This window comes from Tyto alba, unplaced genomic scaffold (assembly GCF_018691265.1).
Source record: "Tyto alba isolate M040663 unplaced genomic scaffold, T.alba_DEE_v4.0 Super-Scaffold_2, whole genome shotgun sequence".
Lineage (NCBI taxonomy): Eukaryota > Metazoa > Chordata > Aves > Strigiformes > Tytonidae > Tyto > Tyto alba.
In genome coordinates, this window is record NW_024881282.1 from 82,879,343 (window position 1) to 82,903,978 (window position 24,636).

General features: G+C 43.2%; 1 protein-coding gene across 3 annotated transcripts in view; it reads left to right on the forward strand.

Annotated features, from left to right (window-relative positions):
- FRMD4A (FERM domain containing 4A) overlaps positions 1–24,636 on the forward strand; it is a 377,000-nt gene that overhangs the window by 137,721 nt on the left and 214,643 nt on the right. Inside the window, exon 1 of one of the 3 annotated variants that reach the window (XM_032985841.2) lies at positions 16,612–17,015. The exons of the other annotated variants lie outside the window; for them this stretch is intronic. Within the exon in view, the coding sequence (XP_032841732.1) occupies positions 16,950–17,015 (66 nt within the window). The 5' untranslated portion in view covers positions 16,612–16,949. Of the gene's footprint in view, positions 1–16,611; positions 17,016–24,636 lie in introns of those variants that run through there. 3 annotated transcript variants of the gene reach the window in all.

Sequence of the window (24,636 nt, forward strand, 5' to 3'; positions counted from 1 at the left end):
AAGCAGGGTCACCTACATACCATAGGTTGCTTGGGGCCATGTCCAGCTGGGTCCTGAATATCTCCAGGGATGGAGATTCCACAAATTATCTGAGCAATTCACACCAATGCTCAGTCATCATCACAGTAAAAAGTGCATCACCAGCCCTGCTTCCACCAGCCTCATCCCAACAGGCACATTGCACAGATTTCTTCTATCTTGCAACAGAAGGCTGAGACACCTTGGCAAGACAGGTGTGATTCATTTTATCTGTGCTGTACCTATTTCACAAAGAGAGAGAAAACTTCAAATGCCAAAGCAAGTAATCAGACTTTTAGAAGATCCTAAAAATAATGAAAAGCATCACTTACAAGCAGAAGATTTTAGTGCTTTTTTCCTCCCTTCATTCCTCTTTTTTTCTCTTTTTTTGGCTGTATAATAAAAAGTTTGAAAAGGACATAGTTCCCCATGCTCTAACTCTGAAGCTACCTCTTACTAACAGAGGTTAGGAACAATGCTTTTATTTTACTGCCTCTCAGGTTTTTGGGGGTAGTTTTTGGTACAGGGGGTTGACAGAGACCTGGATACGGGATGCTTCATTGATCTTAGCTGTTCCTGCCTTCCTAAACTGTGTTGTGGCCATTTATACCTCAAAGATACTGAAAACAGGATATTTGCTTATAAGAAGTGCAGTCATATCTGTCAAAGACTGTAAGACTGTAGTCCCTTATATGACATAATAACTGCACAAACAGGCAGTGAGGCTCCAAAATAGGATAGCTTAATTGGTTTGCTTTCCCAAGGAGATACTGTGCCAGACAATGAACCACAACAGCTAAAATCTATGTGTAACAATAGCTTCATCTATAAATAGAATATTTTTAAGCAATGGGAAGAACATTTGGGGTAGAACTAGATAACATTTTTCAGATGAATAGTTTATTTGCTAATAAATGCAGTTTCAGGCTGACTGAAGCTATCCACAGATTCAGGCTGAAATCACCTAATCTTTTCTGCTACAAAAAGGGGGGGGGCTAATTTTCTTGATAAACCAGAAAAGCTCCATTCTGACATCTCAACATGAAACATTTAAACCATTCACTTAAGAAAACTCTTCATCTTAGAATTCAACTTGATTTTATTTCTTTATTTTTAAAAGCATAACCCCAAATCAAATAAATTATTTTATTTTGGGTCCATTCCAGATAAATTATTTCAGCTTTATAGCAGAGAAAGCAAAATATTTAGAAGGGACTTTCTTAGTCTGTTCCCACAGGTCTGCTCTGGGGCTTTGCTTGCTTTTTCCAGTGGCTTTGGAGTGTGAACATAACATACAGCCAGTGAGCTTGTCTTTACAGCTGATAAACCGAGTTGCACCAGGGTCATGTTGAAATGAACCCTGAATACAGGTCAAGTACATAAAATAGAGTTCTCCTCCAGCAGCCTCACGTTACAGACCTGATTTATGTTTCTAGTGCTTGTGGTTCTGTTTGGAGCCTGGCATGGTTACATGCAATCTGCCCAGCCAAGCTTGAAAGCTCCTTCTATAAGGTGGGAAAGGTAAGAGGCATAAGAATCAGCTTTAAAAGTCAGAGATTGATGGAGGAGACACTGGTGGGTCTTGCTTTACTGAATGTATTTGCTGTCTGTAATCTGTAGGAAGAAAGCTTGCTGAAACAATTCTTGCAAACAGACAAAATATGTCTTTTCCAGGCAATCTAACATTTGAAAAGCCTCATTAATAATGGTTGAAAGGAGTAGAGAAACTATGGCTTCTATCTATGGGTCACAAGGCATTTTGCAAGTATTATTTGAACATCAGAAGATAAAAGGGAAGAAATCAATCTAGGCCTGATTTTTGTAGAGATTTCATGGTGGTGCCTGCAGAGATTGTTAAAAACATCTAAGCAGATTAAGCACAAGCAAGTCTTCTTAAAAGTGGTGGCGTTTAGACACCTTACTTGTTATTGCTTTTTGCAAATCATAGTCAGAAAAGGGGACATTTAAACTAAGCAACTTCAGATGTCTAATGAATGTGCTTAAATATACTATGATGTCCCTGCATTGCTCCACAGTACATGTGGGAGGGAAGGCAAAGATCCATCACACTCCTGCTCTGAATCACACTCGGGAGGACTCTCTGAGATACCATGGCCCATGACATAACACTGCAGCTCTGCTAGGTCAAACCGAGGTTCATCTGCCCTAAATCCAGCCTCCAATAGCAGCCAGCCACAAACACTTAGGAGAAGGATAAAACAAGGCAAGTCTGGAAAGATGCTTCCCCAGTACATCCTCCCACTGCCCAAGAGTCGCTAGTTCAGCCACTTCCTCACTTCATCATGTTTAACAACCCTTTATGGACTTTTCCTATCTTAATTTCCCTAATTACATTTCCAACCCGCTTATGATATTCACCCTGCATCCACTGGTGATACTTTCCCTACTTTCACCATGAGCTATTCAAAGTGCTTTTTCTCATTCCAAATCTGCAGTCTCATCGTGTCATTTCATAGTCTTTAGTCCTGGTGATATAGCACAAAATAATTTAAAAAAACAATAATCCTTCTCTATTCACCATCTCCATGTCCTTCATGATTTTCTACACTTTGATCATATCTTCCCTGTGTCATCTTTCCCAGACTCAATGCTCCTTATCTATTTAGTCCCGCCGCATAAGAAATTATTTCCTACCTATACAGGGAGTGTGTGGTTAAAGCCTAATGTGAGTTGCTACATCACCCAGTGAGGATACATTCCCCTTGCCCAATACTGAAATACAGATACCTTTGAGATGGCACACAGCAGGCATTGGACTGTGCTCAGTTCCAGGACTGAGCAGGGAAGGGAAAGGAAATGTTGTGTACAGCTGGCTCTGTGGAGGAAATGTATGAGGCAAGAAAATAAGCCAGTTCAAATACACTGTCTTCTGGACATGCATTTCTGGACAAAGAAATGCTGCTTCTCTGGGATTCACAGATCACAAAAAGTCCGAAAACCTTTTAGGAGAAGTCACAGATCTAGGTATTTTTCTTGGAAGCCATGCAGACCAGAAGCTACTCTAACGCATTCAGAGCGCAGACCATGATGTGCATAGTGGTCACAGCTCCCAAAGAGGCCCTTAGGAAATGTAGATACTAAGCACAAGGGGAAACATTCCTTGTATGTGAATGTCTCCTCATTCCCTCAGCTCAGTGAGAGTGGTCACAAGTGGTACGCAGAGATGCTTGCAAGTGGCTGAATTATCACAGATTAGCAAGTTATAACTGTTAATTTAAATTAGTGTATTTTATGTTCTTTTATAACGTGGTAGAAGCATGCAAACATCTTCACTTCAAGCTGATGACTAATAACCTGTTAAGCCATGGTAAATTCAGCTCTTGCAGTGCATCTCCTTTCTTGAGGGAAAAGCTGAAATGTTTAATGACATTTTAGCCAGTGACAGGTGACTGCTGCAGTGACATAAATAAAATTTGCATGTCCTTGGAGTTTGAGTCAGGGTACACCAAAACATCCTTTTGAAATGAAGCAGACAATATATTTTAATGTTTGCCGGCTTTGGAAAGATGTTTCAAAGAATAAATGGGTGATTTTCTTTCCTGGGATGTTAAAAGCTCCTTGTGCTTCCCACCATCCACATCCAGGGCCAGTCCAGTAGAGGTGCTGGTCAAACCCAGCCCAGATCCTGTCCTTGGAGGAGCTCATGTGCCTTCCAGAAGGGCTGAGCAGTTTTACCATGACCACAACTGTCCTCTGCAGATGTTAAATAGCAGCTTCACACACTTCAGCTGATCACTCAGGTGACATTGAAGGCTTTTGCCATACAATCCCAGAGCAGCAAGCATCTCCGGGGATGTGTTCCCAACCATTAGGCTGCCTCTTTGTGTTTTTTCCTCTTGTTTTTTAGTGCATGTAACATCTCTGTGTTTTATGTTTTTAAATCTTTAGAGATCTCTCACTATCCCATGCTGCCAATTGTCCCCTCTGCCTCTCCGAGCCCTTTGATCAGGGCACTTTGCCCTGACGTACCCATCAGTATCAGTGGAGACACGACCACATATAAACATCGGGGACCTCCCCACTGACAGTGATGAGCAGCTTGATTTCCAGGCTGCTTTTCCTTCCCATATATTTGTACCCCTTCCCCCCATGCTGCTGCCTCTTGCTTTCACCTGAGGGATGAAGCATATCTCAGAGTAAAGCTGCTTTCAGGGGCTCAGAGCTGAGCCCACAAGCAGCTGCAGGCAATGCAAGACAGTGTTTATTGGGACACCTTCTCCCTCCTGACCTCCAGGCAGGTGAGAAAATGATGAAGGGAAATATAAACACCAAGGTATATGGCCAGGATGGTGAAAAGAATGGGGATCTTTTATTTTTTTTTGTTGTTGTTCACTTTCCTTAAAGTGATGAATGAACCCAAATATTCCATCTCATACCTCTATACCTGCCTGTCTTCCTCAGAAAAACAAGAGCAGTCTGCAAGCATTGTCTGTCCATATGTTAGATCTGCTGCTATAGGAGGTGAGGAATGTATTTCAGCTCCAAAATTGGCCCACATCTTCTTCATTTCTTTGGATTAGCCAGCAGGACATTTGGGGCTTGGTACTTTTTTTATGGTATAGCAAGTGTGCAAAGCTATAGATACAGAAAGAAAACCCTTCTGTAGGTGTTTGTGTGACACCTTGCACATGGGGACTGGTCTGCTGAGCTTGGTGGGATCCCTGATGTGAGTGACTTCTTAGATATGGAAAGAAGAAAGAGAGAGATGACATGAAAAAACATTGCTGAGAGAGGAACCTCAGGAGTGACTGTGCCTCAGCAGAGAGCATAAGCATCTTCACCTTGTTAATAATCTCTTTTTTTTAAGGAGAAAGGTCATTTAGACACTGTCTGGTGTCAGGGCTTTGATAGAGGGCAGCTCTCTAACAATGGGCATGCCACTGTTAGAGGCATTTTGGGGCTGAAGGAATTAAGGATCCTGGCTTGTACCTAGAGTTGAAACAAAAATTGCTGTGGGGCTTAAACCTGTTTTTAACAAGAGTACATAACCTGCCAGATCTGGTGAGAGATTAGCAAATTAACAATACAGGCCTCGGCTTTCAGCTTTCCCCTAAGTGCCTGAAAACTCTCTAAAGAGGCCCATTACCTTGCCTGTTTTTGCTCTTGCTTTAACTAGGCAGTTCAGAGCAACATAAACACAGAAGCAGGACAGGGGTTCCCTTGCAGAGATCTCAGGGTTTTATAGCTAAGTGCCTCCTGATGGGACTGTCAGAGCAACCCACAAGAGCAAAACCTGTCACTCCCTGGAGCGACCATTATCTTTATCTCCAGAGTCCCTGCAAGTGCTGTCTGTCTGTCCCCTGGTGAACACACCGAGGTGGGTACGGGTTCTTCTTAGGCTGGCTGGCTGACTTGGAGAGAGAGGGAGGCAAAGCAAGCAGCCGGGCTGTGGGCACAGGGATTTGGGGCAGAAAGCCTCAGTAGAAGCCTTCGGGGATGTCGCAGCGGATGGCTGACTGCTGCTTCATGTGGGAAACAGGGGAAGGGCAGGCAGAAAGCTGCTGAGAAACTTGAGACATCCAATCTGCTGAGCTCCAAAAGGCTGTTTGAAATAGGGAGCCAGGAGGAAGAAGTGACAGCCGGGGTCCTTTGTGTTTTCCATTCACAGGAAGCAAATTTATTAAGGATTGCCAGGTCCCATAGCATAAACAATGAAATCCTTGCAACTGTTTTGCTTTCCAGCACTGGTTGTGGAGCATTTTCAGACAGTCCTGCTTCACAGATGCTCCTGGGAGACTGGGAATTGACTTGTGTTACTTGTGCAAGTCCATCCGTGCACATAGCCATTGAAGTCCCTGTGATTTGTTAAGGCTGTATTAGCACCTTCAGATTCAGCCCTGCTCTAGTCTCCCAACACCACTTACATCTCCTGCAGGCACCCACTGAAACACAGAGTTTGGGTCCCATCATTGTACATACAAGAGCCTGTTTTTGCAGTAAGGTTCCTTCTAAGGAGTGTAGGGAGCAGACACCATGTGCTTTTAGCAGGTATTTTCCTGATAAATGCCCTTATGACTCAGAAAAGTAGTGATTTCTGCATCCCCTATACCTCTGTACATCTACAGGACAGAGCTGGTAAAAGATCAAACTCCAGAGCACCAGGCTGCTGCTGCCAGAAATGTTGGCTGTCTGTTTTACCTAAAATCCTTTAATAAAAAAAGCAAGAACATCTACTCTGAAGGAAGCACAGGAAATCTTGCGAGGATGTAATGGAGTGTAATCAGTGACAGATTTGTCATCTTTGTTCCATCGCTGTGGCATGGGGAAGAATCACCCCTGTTTGTTTCAGCGAAGCACCGTGACAGAGGAGACTGTTGCCTCTTCAAGCTATTTTTATGTCATGTTAAGCCAGGCTTCAGTTTCTGGGACAGGGAGAGAAAAATGCATTTATTTTTGGTCGGTCATATGGCCCTGGGGGTCAGCACACTCTGGGGGTCGTTCTGGGGTAGGGAGGGGATGTACGACCGGGTGCAATGGCACTGCTCACAGTGTTACAGTCTCCCCGGTGCCTGATTTGTGTGATCTGATCACACCTTCAAGAGGGCAGCCACACTCCAGACTTGGGATCAGAAAGTATTTTCCCCAGATCGTAATGTCAGAGGTGTTGTGCCTTTACCTGGCATGGCTTCCAGTCTGTTCCCTGTAACCATCCAGGAGATTCAGCTAATGAATCTTATGGTTATGTAGGAGCATTGTCAATGCTTTGGTGCCTCCTGCCACAGCTTCCAGCCTTATTTGCAATAGAGTGTTGATGGGTTTTGTGATGATGGGGGCACAGGATGAAGATGCCCTTTGGCTCTTCCTAAACTGAACATCATTCCTAGGATTACCGGCAGCAGCAGGAGTGTGAAGTGGCTGAGCCAACTAAGGTGGTCCTTCCCATTTCCCTCTTGCTGCTGGCCCTTGCCAGATGTTGAGGAGGGGGGTTCAACCCACTGAGCTGCCAAGGCTCCCTCCAGGAGTCAGTGGAGGAAAGGCTGAAGGCCCACAGCATAAATGGCCTTTTTTTGGAAGTGCTTGTTGGTTTTCTTTGCCCATGGACAGCCAGGTGAGGCCCATGTTAGCCAAGATACTGCCCTGTAGGGAGCCCAGTGAGGGTGAAATGAATCTGGGAGGAACCAGATATCAGGTCATAGAGAATGCCACCCCCTGGGAGACCCACAGTCCCTGAACCATTCCTAAAGCCTTGACTCCTCTGACCAAGTGACTATCTGACAATGCCACACCAAGTCAGAAAACAGATTTTTCACCCTTCACCATCCTGGGGAAGAGCATTAAAGTACAGCGAAGTATAACAAAACTAGGAGATAATGAGAAAGAGCCCAAACAGAATTTTCTTTTTTGAACTCCATAGTTGGAGGCTTTTCTTTTTAGCAAATAAAATGATGCTGAGGTCTGATTCATGTTTTTTTAATGCCTCGGAAGTCTGCAGTGTCATTCTCCTGGTTTGACATCCTAATTCAAAGTGAAATACACAAAGCCAAAAGGAGTGTGTCAAGGAGTTTCTCTAGCTTTCATCATCTTTTTTTTTTCCATGAGCAGGCACCATCCTTTTTTAACTGACTAGCAATGTGTAAAAAGGAATAGAGGGAAGGGCTTGGTAAAAAAATGTTAAAGAGATTTTTATTATTATTTTCAGTGGTATCAGGATAGAGTCTTTATGCATATAATATCAGCTAAACATTCAGCAACAGAAACTTCTTCTTACCAAGTTTATAACAACTCGCTGCATCGTACTTGCACTGTTTGGCTATTAGGACAAAATAGCAGCTATTAAGAGATCCTGTCAGCAACTGGATACATACCATAAGAGAAACTTTATCTTTACGCAAAATAAGGATATGATAAAATATGCGAGGATGAGGCACAAGCTCCCGCGGCTCTGCAGACCCTCACGGATGCCGGCCGAGCTGAGGGTCTGCGCGCCCCTGCCAAAGGTGAGCTGATGGCACCAGGGCGGAGGTGGGTGCCAGGGGATGGGGAGGGCTGGGGCAGTGGTGGTGGGATAAAATTTAATTATGGACCTCTGTAGGAGTTTCCCAAAAGTGAAATCTTCTGAAGATGGAGGAGGGAGGGGGAGGCGGGGATCTCTTCCCTGAGAGATGGAGACCTCTGGGACATCCTTTGGCTAGGTTAAATGAGAGGTTGCTTCACTACATTAAGTCTTCAAATTCAGTCTAAAAGAGCAAGCGGCGGCCCACAGGGGCTGCTGAGCGTGGTCAGATAGGAGCAGGTTGTAAAAATGTCCTCCTTAATGCCCATCCGTGGTCAGGAGAAGCACAGGTTTCTGCTCTGATCTGCCTCTGGAGAAACCTCTCTCTGACTTGTGCAGAGCAGTCGCATAAACAAGGGAGTTAAAATCACTGAAAATCTCCCTGCTCCCCTTCATCCCCCATTACCTCTTCAGCATCTTATCATGTGCATATTTTAAAGTTTTGGGACATTGCTGCTTCTTGAGTCATCAAGCTCTGCTATCTGAAAGCCCATGCATTACACAGTAGGAAACATTGAAAATGTTTCTAAATGCCCAACCTTACAATAAGTGCCAGGGAAATACCCCGTCATCGCCTGAGGATAATTTCTGTGTGCTGTGTTGGATCTGAGCTAGAGGAGGAAGGAGGCAAGGGGATGTGAAGTCTGGTGGGTTGAGCACAGGACATTGTTTCAGTACTTTTAGGTGCATTGGATTCCTCTGTGCCTCTGCGTATTTCACTGTAAGTGATAATGAGAGCTGAGAGCATCGTGCCTGCTGCATCAGGCAGGTGAATTCACTTCTGCTTGCAAAATACCTGTGAATCTCAGAGTGAAGTGGAGGGGGTGTCCCATGCTCACTGCAGAAGACCCAGGCAATAAAACCCTTCAGCAAACATAGTGTGATGGAGAGGGGTTTGGCTGCCCAAAGCCTTCTTGTGTGGACTCCAGCCACATGGGTAGCACCCAGGATGAGGATGACTGTTTGCATCGCCAGGGACCCAACCATCTTGCTGTGACAGACACTGTAGAAATACTAATAGCAGAATAACGGGCATGCATCACCAGGGGACTGTAAATATCATTTTTAATTAACTGGCTATACTACAGAAGAGACTTTGTGCAGCACTGTGAGACATGGGAACAAAGTTCAGCCTGTCCCTGTGACAGAGCTCCAAATTTCCCCTGCTCTTTCCCGACCCAACGCCAGCAAACAGATGTGCTCTGTGCCTCCTCTTTATGTGCTCCCAAGAAATTAGCACCCCGTTAAGCTACACAATGTAGTGCATTTATTTTTATTTCACTTCACTGCAGCGTTTCAGTGTTCAACTCCGTACTATTTCTTACTGGAATCAAATCCAGACCTAGCATCAAGAGCTGCTTAAATCAACAGCCCACAAGAATATGAATTTTGTGCAGCAGAACTAGTGCCTATAGGTTAAGATAAAGCATCCCCCAAGCTGCAAAGTCCAATGTTTGATCCAGGTCCAAAACAGAAAGGGCAGAGGAAGAAGATTTAACTTCCAAATACCTGAAGCTGGGATTGTGATTTGTCTGCAGACCCATTTTAAGGCAATAAACAGCTATATTTATATCTCCTGAATGTGCCTATTATTTCAAGATCTCACCCAAACAAGTGAAAGTGACATGACAAAGCAGCACTGTAGTGAGCCAAAAAATGTGTAAAAAGCAATTGATCCATTATAGATGCAGTCTCGGGCAGGCTCAGCCTATTTATAATCTTTTTAATAATGCAGCTGATTTGCTACATCAGGGGTGGAAGCTGAAGAGGGATCCCTCCCAGTAAGCTAAATAATAGACTTATGTGGCTCAGGGGCACCTGGACATCTCCAAGAGCATGCAGAGTACAGCAATCTCCCAGGAAAATGGTATCACTGTGGAAGCCCTGCCCAGAAGGTCACCTTGAGGCATGGAAGACCCCAAAGAAAAATGGATGATGTTTTAGGAAAGTGAGAGGAGAAGCCATTGAGACATTGAATTGTGGCAAATAGGATTAGAAAAGGGGAAGGTTTCTTGATAAATTTAAAAAATCACATTTCTATTTGGGTAGGTGAATTGTGTTGCAGCGACTGCTGCCATGGGAGGCAGATTTGGATATGCGTAGACTCACCAGATTGAAGAACTATTGATTTCTCTGTTTTCTCTGTGTTCTCAACGTTCTCCGTGACCACAACCCTCTCTCTCCATCTGAAAAAAAAAAAGACCCATCTGAGAATCACCCACTTGGCTTGCCTGTGCCAAAGACAAAATGGCTTCTCCATCCTTGGGTGGCTTGTTTGGGCCTGGGGGTAGTCTGGAAATAAGGAAAATTGAGGTTTTTCCCTCTCTTTTCCAGAGTAGCTTTTAAATGAGAGTGCATGTGAGAAGGACAGGAGACAGATGCCTTTTAGCCAAAGGATGGCTTTCAGGGCACTCAGTTAAATAATGAAAATAAAACAATGTCTTAGTTACAGAGAGTGGTGTGAAGCCATTCAGGGAAAGAGGGACCACCCATGAGGAGAGACTAATGCAATGGGGACAGTGAAAAAAGTCAGACAGTGCCAGCTGTGTCCAGGAAGGAGATGAGATGGTTGAATATAGTGACAATAAAACCAAAATTATAGCCATGGCTTTTAAACTTGAAAGCTGAGTGTTCTATGACACCTGGGTCTTTTCAGAGACAGGAACATCCAGGACTCCATTTTGCTGATGCTAAGCTCACTTCATAAAACAAACAGAAATGTCCCTGTTAGAGGCTGTAAAAAATCTGGGGTGAGCCTTGATGCTAAACCTGCTAGGGCAGCACAGGTCCAGTCATTGCTTTCCTTCTTCATAATACCTCAGGGCTGCTGGTGCTTTCCATCTGGGGACTTTCTTATAAAAACGTTTATCTTGTTGTCGTGTGGAAACGACATTTTTTTCTCTGTTATGGAGCTATGTCAATCCCACTGCGGGCGAGAGGTCAGGAATGGGACTCCCACGCTCATTCTTCATCTGGCAGCATGGGCCAGCCCCAGCCTGGCAAGCCCGTCAGCTGCAAGTGATGACTTCTCCGTCCCATTGCCAGAGAGGGGAGTCCAGTATCCACTAGATGTCCAGTATCCCTCTATGGATTTATCACCCTTTAGTTTGTCCAGACTAGTTCTGAACTCAGGTAAAATTTTGCATGTTTACCATCCTTTGTCAAGGAGTGACACAGATCAACTCTCAGCTGTGCTTTAATCACTTCTTTTATTCTGTTCTGAGCATGGCTCCAGCCAGCTTCATCTGATGCAGCTTTATTCTTGTATTGGACAAAAGAGTCAATCCCTTTTCACCCTTTCACCATCATTCTGTAGATCTCCTTGATTTCTACTTCAGGAATCTTTTGGTTTTTTTCCCTAGACCAAAGGGTCCACTTTTTAAATTAGTCATTTCTTTATAGAATCCATTTTTTCACATTTAATCATTGTTATTGCCTTTCCTTGAACCCTGTCCAACATCTCTTTATCTTTTCTGGAGATAAAGGGATCAGAAGATAGTAGTCAAGATGTAAGTGAACCGTGGTTTGATTCAGTGGCATATTAATATTATCTTTTGCTTGTCCCTTGATAATTTTTAATATTTTATTTGCTTATTCCACCACTACTTAGCAGTGAACTGATATTTCATAGAACTATTATAATCCAACTATCTTACTCCTGAGTGAGCCCAGAGCCCATAATTTTATACGTAAAGTACAGAACATTTTTCCTGCCATGAACATTACTTCACATTTGGCTACATTAAATTTAATTTGCTGTTTTATTGCTCATTCACTTAGTTTCATCATATCTTTCTGTAGGCCCTTGTTCTCACTGTCCTGAATACCATGGTGTCACTTACAAACTGTGTTCCCTCACTACTTGCCCCCTTTCTCAGATTGTCTATGAAAAGTTAGAACAGCACATGTCCTCACCCAGATCCCTGGAAAAAAACAAAAGGCCATCTCCTTATTGCACACTCCCAAGGTTTTCAGGACTCCTCCAGAGATCATGTGTCATAGCTAGGTGCCTTCATCAGATGAAGTTGTTGCATTTCATCATGGAGCATAGCTTTGAGGTTGAGCCATAGGCTGGTGTTCAGCCTTTGATGCAGTATTAGGTTAATACATTCATTAGAAAATTATCACCAAGGCCTTCAGCTGACATTGAAAGCTACTGCAGGATGGGGTTGACTTACAGCATCGTGAATCAAGGTGAAGGCAGATGGCTGTGCCCTGGGCCAGCTGGAACCTGCTAGGCTTCACACCTAGCTCCAGATTCAGTGAATTACCACAATTCAACCTGGAGGTGTCAGTTTGATGAGTTCCTACGTCCAGGTTTTCGTGTGGGAAGCAAAACTGGAGGTGAAATGAAGGTTTTGGAAGCTGATGCTTCCCTGTCATCCAAGTTTACCAAGAGGATGGGACCTCCTTCTTCACCTTTCCCAAAGAGAACAGCTTCACACTTTGTTGCAGCAGATCTTATTTGCTCTCGGGAGGAGAAAGCATAGAAAAACCTGTGTAGGAGATCAAAAAGACTCATCTTCAAATTCTCACTTTGATTATTTAAAGCAGAAAAGTTCAAAAAAGTTCTCTACTAGTTGGGTAGAAACACGGCCCGGCTTGCCACAGCTGAGTTGCCATCCCATTCCATGCTTGTGAGATGGCAAAGGCACTGCCCCAAATGAGCCTTCAGCCATACTTGTCATATGTGTTCATAATCCACAACTACTGAGCATTTGACTCCTTGGCTAAACCAGTGGAGGTGAGCCAGGTTCCTTTTTCTGGTGGGATCCATGACTCAGGCATGCTTTTTGCCTCATACAAGAATACTCTGCCTGTTGTTCTCCCCAGACTCCTCAGCTCCCATTTTTGCAAGCTGGGCTGGCCCAAACATAGTATCCTGGGACTAATTAGGCTATAATTTTCTCTTTAATCCTTTCTTTTCAACTGTTGGCTTTACTCACTATACTCTCTGTTCTGTTTTTACACCCCTGACTTTGTAAGCCAGCCCTTGCAAGGTGACTTTTACCTACCATCACTGACCACCTTCACCCCCGAAACTCCCTTAAGAAAACAATTCTGGGACCCAGTGTGTCCCCAGATAACATTTCAGTTTTTGAAAAACAGCATATTTGCTGAAATCTCTTTTTGGCAAAAATGTTCCAACAGGCTCCACTTTTCAGCTCTATTCTGATATCTTATTCCCAAATGGTAGAATAAAACTAGGAAGGAAGTGAGGGGAAAATGTGGGTGTAGAGGAACATCCTGTTCTGCACAAATACCCTGGTGTGTTGTCAGATGGATGCTCTGCTTTAAATAGAAGAGGTCTCATGATGCAAAGGCCAAAACAATAAATTCTCAGGAATTAGAAAAGATGGAAATAATTATTTAATAGAGAAAGTGTCTGGACTTACTGCATTAAAGAATCACCCATGTTAGGTCTTCTCACTATCACATGCGATTTCATTTTTGTGTGTACCTCTAATGCACACACATATATGTACAAAGGGTTTGGGAATAATCCCTGGGGAACTCAGTGAAATTCTGTTTCTTGTTTATCGTAGTTGAGAGGCTATTTCCATAAAAGAGGTCATCTAGGGTAAGCAATGTTGAAGTGAGATTTATAAGAGAACCAATAGGATAGATTTAGAGGTCCTCAAGCTTTGATGTGTTTGAAGTAGTTCTGCTTAGATCAGATTTTGTGACTCTGATTTCTGCTATCCACTTTTTTCAAGGGATTGAGTGAAACAACTTTCTGCACTCTGGTGACCTCTTTTCTTTACCTTCAGTATTTTTTTACCACAGCCACAGCAACTGCTTCAGTTATCACTAGAGCAAGGAGACAAATTTTTTTCTCAGCTTCTGCACATTTTCTATATTTTAGAACTTTTCCCATTGTGCTTTGCTTTGAATATGAATTTTTTAGTGAATTTAAAAGAAAAAATAAATAGAAAGAGAGCTACCCTTGGATACAAAATGCCCTGCAGTGTAGGAGTTAGGAAAAATCCACAGTACTTACTTCAGCAAAGCAACTTTTTACATCAACAGCATTTCCCCCAAACTTCTGACCATCTCTAGGGACAGTTAATATTGATCAGTAGGAGAATTGCTAAGCTGAATATTTCAAGAGCCTAAGAGCTGGTATATCTCATTTCTTCGCTGTTTATTGTTGTGATAATGGAAGACCGGGCCATGTAAAGCTGAACCTGGGTGAGAAATCATGAACCCATTCATCCTTCTTCCCGTCACCAGTGGAGCACATGATGGTTTTGGTGCCAGGTGTTTCCTTAGCAGGAGTCAGGGAAACCATTATGTGTTCCCTTAAGCCATTTTCTTGTGCCTGACACTATTTTCCCCATCAGTTTTGAATTAATCTTGAAATTCATCTTTGTGAAGACAAAAATGAGCCTGTGTTGGAGTCAAAGAATCTGTCACATGGACACTGCATTCTGACCCTGGAAGATGTCTCTTGTTGTTTATCTCTGTGGTCAATACAATGCAGATACAAGGACAGTCAAGGGGCACAAGTGACATGGTTGCCCTGTGCTATTGCACAGAGGGATCCTAAAGAAAAGGATCTTTAATTTCATATTTCAGTATTTAACACATAGTCTTTGTGCAATAAATGGAGTGGGGAGGGGAGGAGTGATCACATGTTTGGTTCCAGCAAAGTTCTTGTTGTGGTCAGACTGGTAGGACAGTAGTATCAGTTAGAGACAGACAAATGCATGATTCAATCCTGGTGGACTTCTGTTGGCTCGTACTGACACAGCCTGGCCACTGGTTGGTGTGGATCAGAGACAGGGACCTGCCAAAGGACAGTCATGTGTCCTTGTACCCAGCCTGCTCTCACAGAAACCGTAGCTTCCTGGGATCTCTGAATTTCCACACATGTCAGAGGAGATGAAGGCTTAGCAGCAGTCAGGTCTTCTTCTGCAAATACATCCTAGAGAAAAGCACGTGAAACCCTGTCTTCAGTGAAACCCACATGGCCCCATGCAGCAGCAAGCAATGCTTGCCAGCTCACTCATCAACGTACTGCATTATGGTGCCCTGAGTTTTGAGTACCTTCAATGCAATACCCTCCAAATATATTTCTTTGTGTCTCGTTCCATGCTCATTAAAACACCCCTCCACTCATACTGGCTAAGATAGACACTTTGTCAAAGCTTTAATGAAAGGGCAGCATGTGGATGATGAACAGGCTTTCTCTGCAGTAGACAAGCTTCCCGTGCTGGGTGTATTTCTGGATCAGCTAACTTATTATTTGATGCAGGGCCTTGTGTGAATGAGAGTTGGTCCATCCAGAAAATGAATTATATGCCCTTATTTGCTATTGAAACTATCCATCATATCATGTCCCAAATGGTCTATCATGTTGTTGTCTAGTAAAACTCAGCCATCAGAGGCAGCTGCTGTTCAGATGCTGATGCTAGATGTCTGAAAATGTGATTTTAGCTATAACTCTGAGGACATTTAGTTGGAATTTATGACTAGAGGTCCCTCTAAGCTCCATCAACTCTATCCATCTCCCACCTTTATAAATAATACTGGTCTTCAGTTTCTGAATCCTTTAGGGCAGCATTGTGTTTTTTTTTCTAGTGTCTGGAATACATCACATGCAAGATTTCACTCTGAGATTTCAAACTGTGTGGGTACATATAAAATAAATAAAAACAAGTTTGGCTGAGTAATGTGAACATCATGGAAGGCAATTTGGTGAACTTGGCACTGTCCAGGATACAGGAGGCTGTGGCATTGCTCCTGGCCATACCAAGACCTCCAGTATTTCTCCTTTTTGTGCCTCAGTTTCCTTTCTATTTCATTCCCAGCTAACATTAACAAAAATTCTTGAAGGATCCCCACTCGGTTTAGCTTCAGTTGGATCAGCTCCATTAGTACCTTACTACTACATGTGGTACTGTGAGAGCTACACACAAAGAGTGTTAAGCAAACAGAAATTTCACCTTTTCTCCATTGACTTAAGTAAGAGCAGATGTGCAGAGGAACAGCAAATGCTAGGCTCATGCTTTAAACTTTTCATAAATACAGTAAAAGGAAGGGTCTAGCCCTGAGAAGTGCTTATCTTCCTGGACAGGGATGCTGCAGAGCTGAAGGGGTTGAGCAGTGGGAGGACATTTCAGAGGGGGTGCCAGGGCGTTTGCAGAGTCAAACACCACAGGATTATTTGAGGTTATTCCCCTTCATACATAACCTCAGCAATCACCACTGTAGTCCAATGCCTTGGGGAGTGGGTAAGGGAATCTATTAATACTCTTAGGAAAAAATTAGTATCCAAACAACTTTTGTTTCCTTGTTTTTTACACGTCTGTGCTCTCCTCTGTCACTTGCTACAGTGCAGAGCCTGGTATGTTCTGACAAAGAGCTATTGATGGTATGCTTGTGTGAATTGGCCCAGCACTGGTCACAGCCAACTTCTGTGGGACCTGCTGCCCCTGTTTTACAATACACTCCAGTGTGCTGAGCCATTTGTGAAAGGTCAGAAATGAACAGAGAAATGGACTGGAGTCAAAAACAAGTAGTCCTATAAATATCAGTCATAGTCAAAGGCAGTTTATTCCATTCCTCCCCTTTCTCTCCCTCTGTGTGTGTCTCTTTCTCCCTCTGTTGTGGTTTCCCAGATACAACTCCATGTTTCTGACTGGGAAGCTCTGAAAGGAAAGCAGAACGCACATTGCAGCTTCTGCTCCCATCTTGCACACATGGAATAATCCTCAGTCCTGCAAGCAGGACTGACAGCCGGCACAGAGTCCAGGCATCATCTGGACTCAGATGTGAAGTTTTGATTTCTCGGATTTTCTTTATCTGTGAGAAGCTCATTTGCTACAGTTTGAGAACTAGCTCTGGCCACAGACAGTTTGGATTGGGACTCCTGAGGGCTCTTCTCTGTCTGGAGCTAACATTTGACTTCAGAATGACATTAGCAGCTAAATTAGAGGATATTGAAGTGACGCTGGAGCACCTACTAATGGATGTGTTCGTAAGTATGCTACAGTTTCCTATTTAAAGTGAGATGCTGATAATCCAGAAGGCAGCATACAAATTTAACGGTGTATCCAGGTGTTGTATTGACTTAATTCTTTTACATTTCCCAATAAGCACTACCAATGTGTTGTGGTATAGCTAAGGCATCTACTGCAAGTGGTAACAAGCAAAAACTGGAACAGTGTGACTGCAAGGAAAGACATATTCAGCATTGGTTTTGTGTATCATCTACAGTTTTGATGAAGTATGTGAAAATGTGGAGATATTTTGTCCATTTGAGGAATATCTCTGTAAAAGAAGTGCATGACAGAGCATTTAAAATGTGTATTGCTTAGCATCGAGTGTCCTTGGCTTTAGGATTTTGACAGCTATTAGATTACAGTCCTTTACTACTTTGACTTTTGGGTTAGTTTTGTAGTAGATGAAGGAAAAAGCAAAAGTAGTCATGTTTTCAAGAAAATGAAGTTTATTCTTCCTGGATATATCAAACACTTTAAACCAGTGTTAATCTGGAATTGCTTCTTTGAAATCATCAAAGCTCGGTGAAGCAATGTATAACTTGCTCCTGTACATCCAAGATAAGAATCTGTCTGTATCATCTCTTTTTAAAGGTTTTTTCTTAAAATATCAAAACATTTCAAAATAGATTCCTTCTTTTTCCAATACAACTTGAAGGTTTTTGCCTGAAGGTCAGAGATAACCATGGTTTGGATAATTTTGGGGGTGTGGGGGACAAACAATGATGAGGGATTGCCAGATCTATCTTCTTCAAAAAAACAGTCATGTCAAGGTGATCTGTACTCTCTGAATTCAAATTATAAGAAATAAGATGGCAAATTACATTCTGAATTTTCAGAAGAGTTTTTTGGCATCTCTTAAATGAAATGCTTCAAATTTCAGGGAGGAATCTTAGTCATCAACTACAAAAGTGGAAAACAGGAGAGTTTGCCAGCTTTCTAACCTGTGGTCCAGTTACTAAGCTGTGCTGTGAAATGGATTCAAGCCTCTCCAGGCTGGTATCTCCCCTCAGTGCCTTGGGGAGTGCCCTGTCCCCTTTCCCACTGGCTGCAGAGATAGGTGGTAGAGGAAAATAATTGGAGGCTGCCCTGTCAAAGCCTCTATGTAGGGTATGAAATACTGAAATACTCCTTGGGCTATAGGATTTGAATCAACTTGAATCAATGATTATTTGACACTATCGGTTTAACTCCTTTCCCCAGCAATGACTACTGTGCATTCCAGAGAAAATCTCTAAGGGTTTAAACCCCCCATGACAAGCAAAGATGTAACATCTGCATCTCATGACCACAGCACACTGTGAAAGTTACTCTGTGTGGGAAGGGGCCAGTGCTTTCTTTGCTATTTGCAGTTGCTGTAGAATAAACTTGGCACCATGATCCCTCTTGGTCTATTTGTAGCTCAGCATCTCTTCATCAAGCTGGGCATTTGACACTTGGGAGACTGAGAGCCTTCATGGGTCAGGTATCATTGAACAGTGGGTGCTTAAAGGTGTTTTGGTGCAGAATAACTCCAAGCACTACCTCGGACACTACCAAGATCAAGACAGCCAGGATTGACTGAGTTGATTAAGGCTGAACAATCCTACACATGCCTGATTGTGTTTGAAGGGCATGAAAAACCTGCTGCCCTGCTGGGAACCATCCTGCCCGGTAAGATAGGACACAGAGAATCATTTCTTCTTGGCTCTTCATGTCCCACCATGAGCACTGTTTTGAAGCTGTGTCTAGGCTTTGTCTATTCTTATGTCCACCCTTTGCTTCCATCCAAGTGTCTTTCCTCATGGGTTTTTGTGTTTGGTTTGGGGTTTTTTGTTTGCAATTAGGGTGACAGTAAACCAAATAAAATACAGGCCAAATTCTCCAGAGGTGCAGGTGGCCTCAGTTCATGAAAACAATGGAGCTCCTCTCAGGTTGTGTTTTAAACTGGTACCTCAAATGTGTAATTCCAGACACCCAGTGAAACGTCCCCAGCTGGGACCCTGCAGTTACAGCTGAAATTGTGATGCAGGGACATGTCTATGCGGTGCCATGCCGTGCCATGTCGCAGCCCCAGCTGGCTCTGGAAGAGCCGATGTGTCTGTGCAGCATTGTGCAGGGGCACACTGCAGTAGTGCCACCACTTCGCCCCCTTTGTCCCTGTGCAGAGACTGGGGCTGTAAGACTCAGGGGTAGCATGTCCAGGCTTCATGTCTCACTTTGACAAGCAGGACTGTAAATCTAATCTAGCCTCTATGCAAATCAAGGAAATAAATTCTCCCTGATGAGCAACCATGTTTTCAGCTAGCTGGGCTCTTCTAAAAACTACCTAGGAATTATGGTAGGAAGAATTCAGATAATCTAGACCAAATATTCCAAATGCAGAATCATTTTGTCTGACACTATCAGGCACAATTTTCAGACTTTACTCACACATCACCTTGCCTTACAGCTACGTTTGATCTTAAACCACCTGTCCATTGAGCAATGCTAAAAATAATCTCTACTACTGGATACAGAAGAGTAAATATGAAACTCAGTATGAAGAAAGGGCAAAACATAAAGCTCTGACTGTTATAGATCATTCTAGCAGCCAGGTTTGTCCAAAGTCATTAATATGTTACCAAGAGTTTTGCTGTTACCAGCAAGACTAGTACTTGAGTAAGGAGCACAGAGCCAGACCAGGGGGGCTGAATGGGCTGCCAGTGGGTGGACTGCCAGGTAACAGGACCCTCTGGGGAATGATCTTGAAGTCTGCTCTGTGCCATGCATCTTCATCTGTGTCAGGTTTATTGCAGAAAGAGTGAAGCCATCTGTCTCCATAATGCTCCTCTTCCAATTCTTCAGTGCCCTCCACCGCTCCAAACCAGGCAATTATTTACAAAATTGGGAAACTGTGGACTATGGAGCCTTGCCTTGTCTTTTTTTTTTTCCTTTGAAGAAATCTAGTTTTAATGCTCGTTGGACCGTAGGGGCAGTAACCCATTCCCAGGTCAGTGGATCCTGTCAAAGCCCACTTTAACAGCTCATACCAAACTAGCAAACTCATTTTGTCCCAGTATAGAAAGATTATAGTAGACAGCAAATGAGAAGTAAGCACTGGTTTCTAAAGAAAATTGAGCCCTAGCTCAGCTCAGATTAACCCACCTCGATGTAATTTGGCTTCTGCAGAAATACAGTCTGAAGAAAGACTATAGGATTGGGCCATTTTTTCTCTGGACAAGGTTTTTGGCTAAGTTGTCCTGCAGGAGCTCACCTGGAGTGAGTTCAGCAGAGTTGCACAGGGAGGATGGCAAGCCTTGGCAGCAGACATGTTTAGCACTTCCTCTGGAAAGCTAATATTACACAGGAACACCTTTCAATTTTTATTTATTTATTTATTTGTTTATTTAATTGGCAGAGACTAGAGATTTACATCCACATGGCATGAACTGCCACTTCCTTCCAGGACATAGTGTACTTGCCACATTGTCATCCTGCTCTCGGAGAAGCAGCTGTTGCTGCACTGAAACTTCCTTTCCCCTATTACCAAAGGGCACTGGAGCGCTTTGCTGGGCTCTGCAAAGCAAGATAAAAGGGAAGCCTCCAACATGACATTTCATAATTAGCTGTCATCACCGGCGGGCTGCCACCGAGCTGTTTGATGAGCTGGGACTTGGCTGCCTGGAGAAACACGGACAGAGAGGCAGGGGCCAAAGTAGGGAGGCAGTGCAGGGATAAACTCAGCAGGTCCCTTGGGTGTGCTAAGGGGAAAAGGAAGTCGGGGTAAGAAATACAGGCTCTGAATCTTTGCTTCAGTGCTTGCAAAAGGCATCTCTGAGCCAAATCCTCTTTGCTTCTGGACACTCTAATTATTCTTGTGCAGTCTGAGAAAGGAGACCTTTGAGGTACACCTCGGGACCAGCCTTGCTGACTTCTAAGCCTTGCCTTAGGCACAGCTAGAGCAAGCCTCCGTGATATGGCATGCCCAGCATGCCTGGGGCACTTTGTATGGGATGTCTGGGAGGGCTCAGGAGTGAGGTGGGTTGTGGAGCCTGCTCTGCCAAGGGATGTTTTTTCTTACATTATGGATGTGGTTTTAGACCTGGAAGAAAGAGACTCTTAATCAAGCAGGCAAATGGTTAATAATCCTGTTGGAAAAGTGAGCCTGAAGTAGTCAAACATCAGCTGGCCTCAGAAATGAGATTGATTTCTGATGGCAGGCGTGATGGAGCTGTAGTGGATGTCCCAGGAGAGAAAGAGAGACTTAGATGAAGTTTTCAAACCATGAACGCTGCATCCCTGGTCCACTCCAAATACCACCTGGGAAATGACAATTTATCTCCAGTGGTTCATGGGACCTTATACATCATCCAAACACAACCAATACTGCCAAATCCACAGTACACTCCATAGCTCCATCTACATTCTTGCAGACATCTATTTCCACAGCTGGCTCCTCTGCCCTCCTCCCACCACACTCCACAGATAAATATATATATATGTGTGTGTGTGTATATATATAAAAGTATGGAGTTTATATGTATATTTTAAAATATGGTGTATATATATAGTTGACTATCTGATGGAAGTGACATTCATGAGGACTTTCTGCCATAGGCTGTTGTTGTTTTGCCCTGGGTGGATGTAACAATCCAGATTTGCTACGCTCCAGCCTCCTTCATCACCCTGAGAAACAGCTGCTCTTCCCCCTCCCCACGCTGTCAAGTCCTGGCAGAGTTGATACCAAAATAGCAGGGACATGAAACTTAATCTCTGTTTCTAATACCATAACAGTCAGAGGAAATTACCTGGGATGCTGCAAGTATTCCGTCTCATTCTTCTGCCAACTAGTGATGAACAGGAATTAAGGTCTGAGTCAAAATCCTGTATCCAGCCAGACATAAAGCTGGATATTCAAAGGAGAAGGAATTAATCCAAAGTGAGTGTCAGGTCCCTTGGCCAGAGGTGCCAAAGGAGGCAGGGCTCCCTGGTGGACTTTGGCAATGGGGATGGCACCATGAGGTAGACAAGACCATCACATCCTGGTAAGGATCTGAAATGGTGGCTATCAATGCCCAGGTATTTCAGCTCTTAAAACCAAGCTGTCAAAAGAAGGGCATTTAAGAGACTTGGATCTTTATTAATAATAGCGAAATAGCAACAAAAGCATCAGTGGTAAGTGCCAGTCTTCTCATCATCATTTTACAGATAGGGAAACTGAGACAGAGGGACATTAAGCCATTTGAGCAGCAGTCTCCTCCATCTTCCCACTAAGAAATGAGTAGAAATCCAGATTCCAGAATCCGAGTTTGGTGATTTTTTTTCCCTCCAGAGTATAACACTCCACCACAATTGCAGAATAATCCAACCGTCAATGTCTGAGGCACAGACCTCCAATGCCAAGGATGATATGTGCATTTGGATCTAGTCCTAGAATGCTCTGATATAGATAGGTGTTATATTTGTCCATTCTTCAGCCAATTGCACCATTAACATATTTTTTCATGACATCAACACTGGTAAACAGTAGCCATTTTCATAGCTGGTACTGAGGACAAATTGGAGAAAAGAGGGGTACAGAAATATGGTTGTGATGAACTTCCTTCAACCATTTGCACAGTAAGCCCTGCACACAGCAGTCTCCATCCCTGCTGTAATCACACAAACATTCTTGCAGTTACTATCGACTCCTGGTGTCTGTGTTACATTTTTCTTAATAACCACTGCAATAATAAGACATTATCAACATGTAAAGTGATCCATTAACCTCTATAGCAGCAATAAATTCTGTGGCTTTGCCAGGCTGCCAGGACTTGCTAATCAAAGAGCAAGTAGCAAGTTTGTACTTGGAGCAGTCACAAATCACACATAATGCAAAAGCATGGGTGCTAACCTTACCCTCTACAATATAATGGGTACTTCCATGAGTCTATTTATCAGATAAATCAGTTCTCTGAAGCAACTTCTAATGAGTTTCTTTCTGGAAACAACAACATCCTCTGGTTTATCCTCAGTATCTGGTTTGCAGGAGATTTAAAGCCTCATCCTCCACTACTAGAGTCAGCCTGTGTTTTCCCAGTGTAGTGAGTAAAAGCAGAATCAGGCCCCTTGACCTGCACTAAAAGCTGAGGTTGCTCAGCATGATTGTGCCATTAAAGAGATGCAATTAGGTAGCTGTTAGTCAGATTTTGTTTTGACATTTCTGAAAATGAAAACGTGAAAACGATCATACCAAGACTTTCCAATGAAGGATCTAGTCCAGCATCGTGTCTCGGGCAGCAACTGACATCAGGTACCTATAGACAAATGTAAGAACAGGGCAAGTACATAGCCACAGTCCCCACAATTATCTTCCAACCATCAGTTGTTTGCACTCAGGGGTTTTGTGACCCAGAAGTGGTGTCCTCCAATTTAGTAGCCCACATTAGATGTTCTTTCATGAGTTTGTTGAGTCATCTTTTGAACTCAGCTCAGGGACCCAACTGACTAAACACAGTTGTCATGAAGAGTCCTGGAGTGGAAGAAAAGCCATAGTGTTATGTTGCAGCCCTGTGCACAGTGTTGTCAACCACAGATAACTCCTAACCTCATTCCCATGAGAGTCAGGTCACATTGTTGACCCTCAGAAAGTCTTTGTGGAACAGAACAGTTTTGTGGAGCAGTTTCATCTTGCTCACCCATGCTGAACAATGCAGAAAAAGAAGACGGTGAGAATGAAGACCTGAGAGTGCAAATGCCAACAAGGATGTTAGCAAAGTAAAGGTAATTAAATACAGCTACCAAAGGAGGCAACAGAGCTTCTGATAGCTGGAGAAGAAGATCAAGAGTGGCAAGTTATCAAGCTTGTTTTATAATCAGAGGGGAGACACTGACACTTTTAGGTATCATTCACATCCCAGTTAAGTAGGCAGGTGAAGCAGGTCTGGTGTCTCAAACCTTGCAAGTGCCCATTTCTGTTCACTGATGACAAAAGTCCAGATGACAAGATCACATAAAGGCAAACAAAGTTGGGAGAGTAAATACCACTCCAGATGTCTGCTACAACTGAGGTGGGGTGTTGTTACAGGTTGGCAGACTCAGGAGAGCTGAAGCAATAAAAAATAAACTGATAGGAATTACAGGGAGAGACTCCAAGGCTGAAGATCTAGAGAGTTATACAAATTTTCACATTTCTTAATCTGTCCATATAAATCCACAAAGAACATAACCAAATTGGTTTTATATTTTGCCAATGTTAACAGTTCCTCTTTCAGCTTTGTGCAAACACAGTTTTCTCCTCTCTCAGAGAAAAGTCATCATTATTCCATGCCTGAGAGACTTCCGCTATGCAACAAAATTTGCCTGAAAGGCTGTTTACCAGTTTTAGCAAGGCTTAAAAAACCCCTCCTAACGTGTCTCAGGGGTCTTCTACTTCCCTCCTTTCTTTAGGGACATGTTGGCCTCTCTGCTATCCATGTGGTTTCTCTTGGAGCAACATAACTCTCTCCCCTTCCCTCACATAGACACATATGCTTTCCCACAGTATATTAAGATTAATCAAAGTGGTGTAACAAAGATGAAGTTTTAAAAGAGAGAAATTTATGAAAAATGAAGAAACATTTATCTTCACAATGTTTGACATAGTCCATATGTCACATA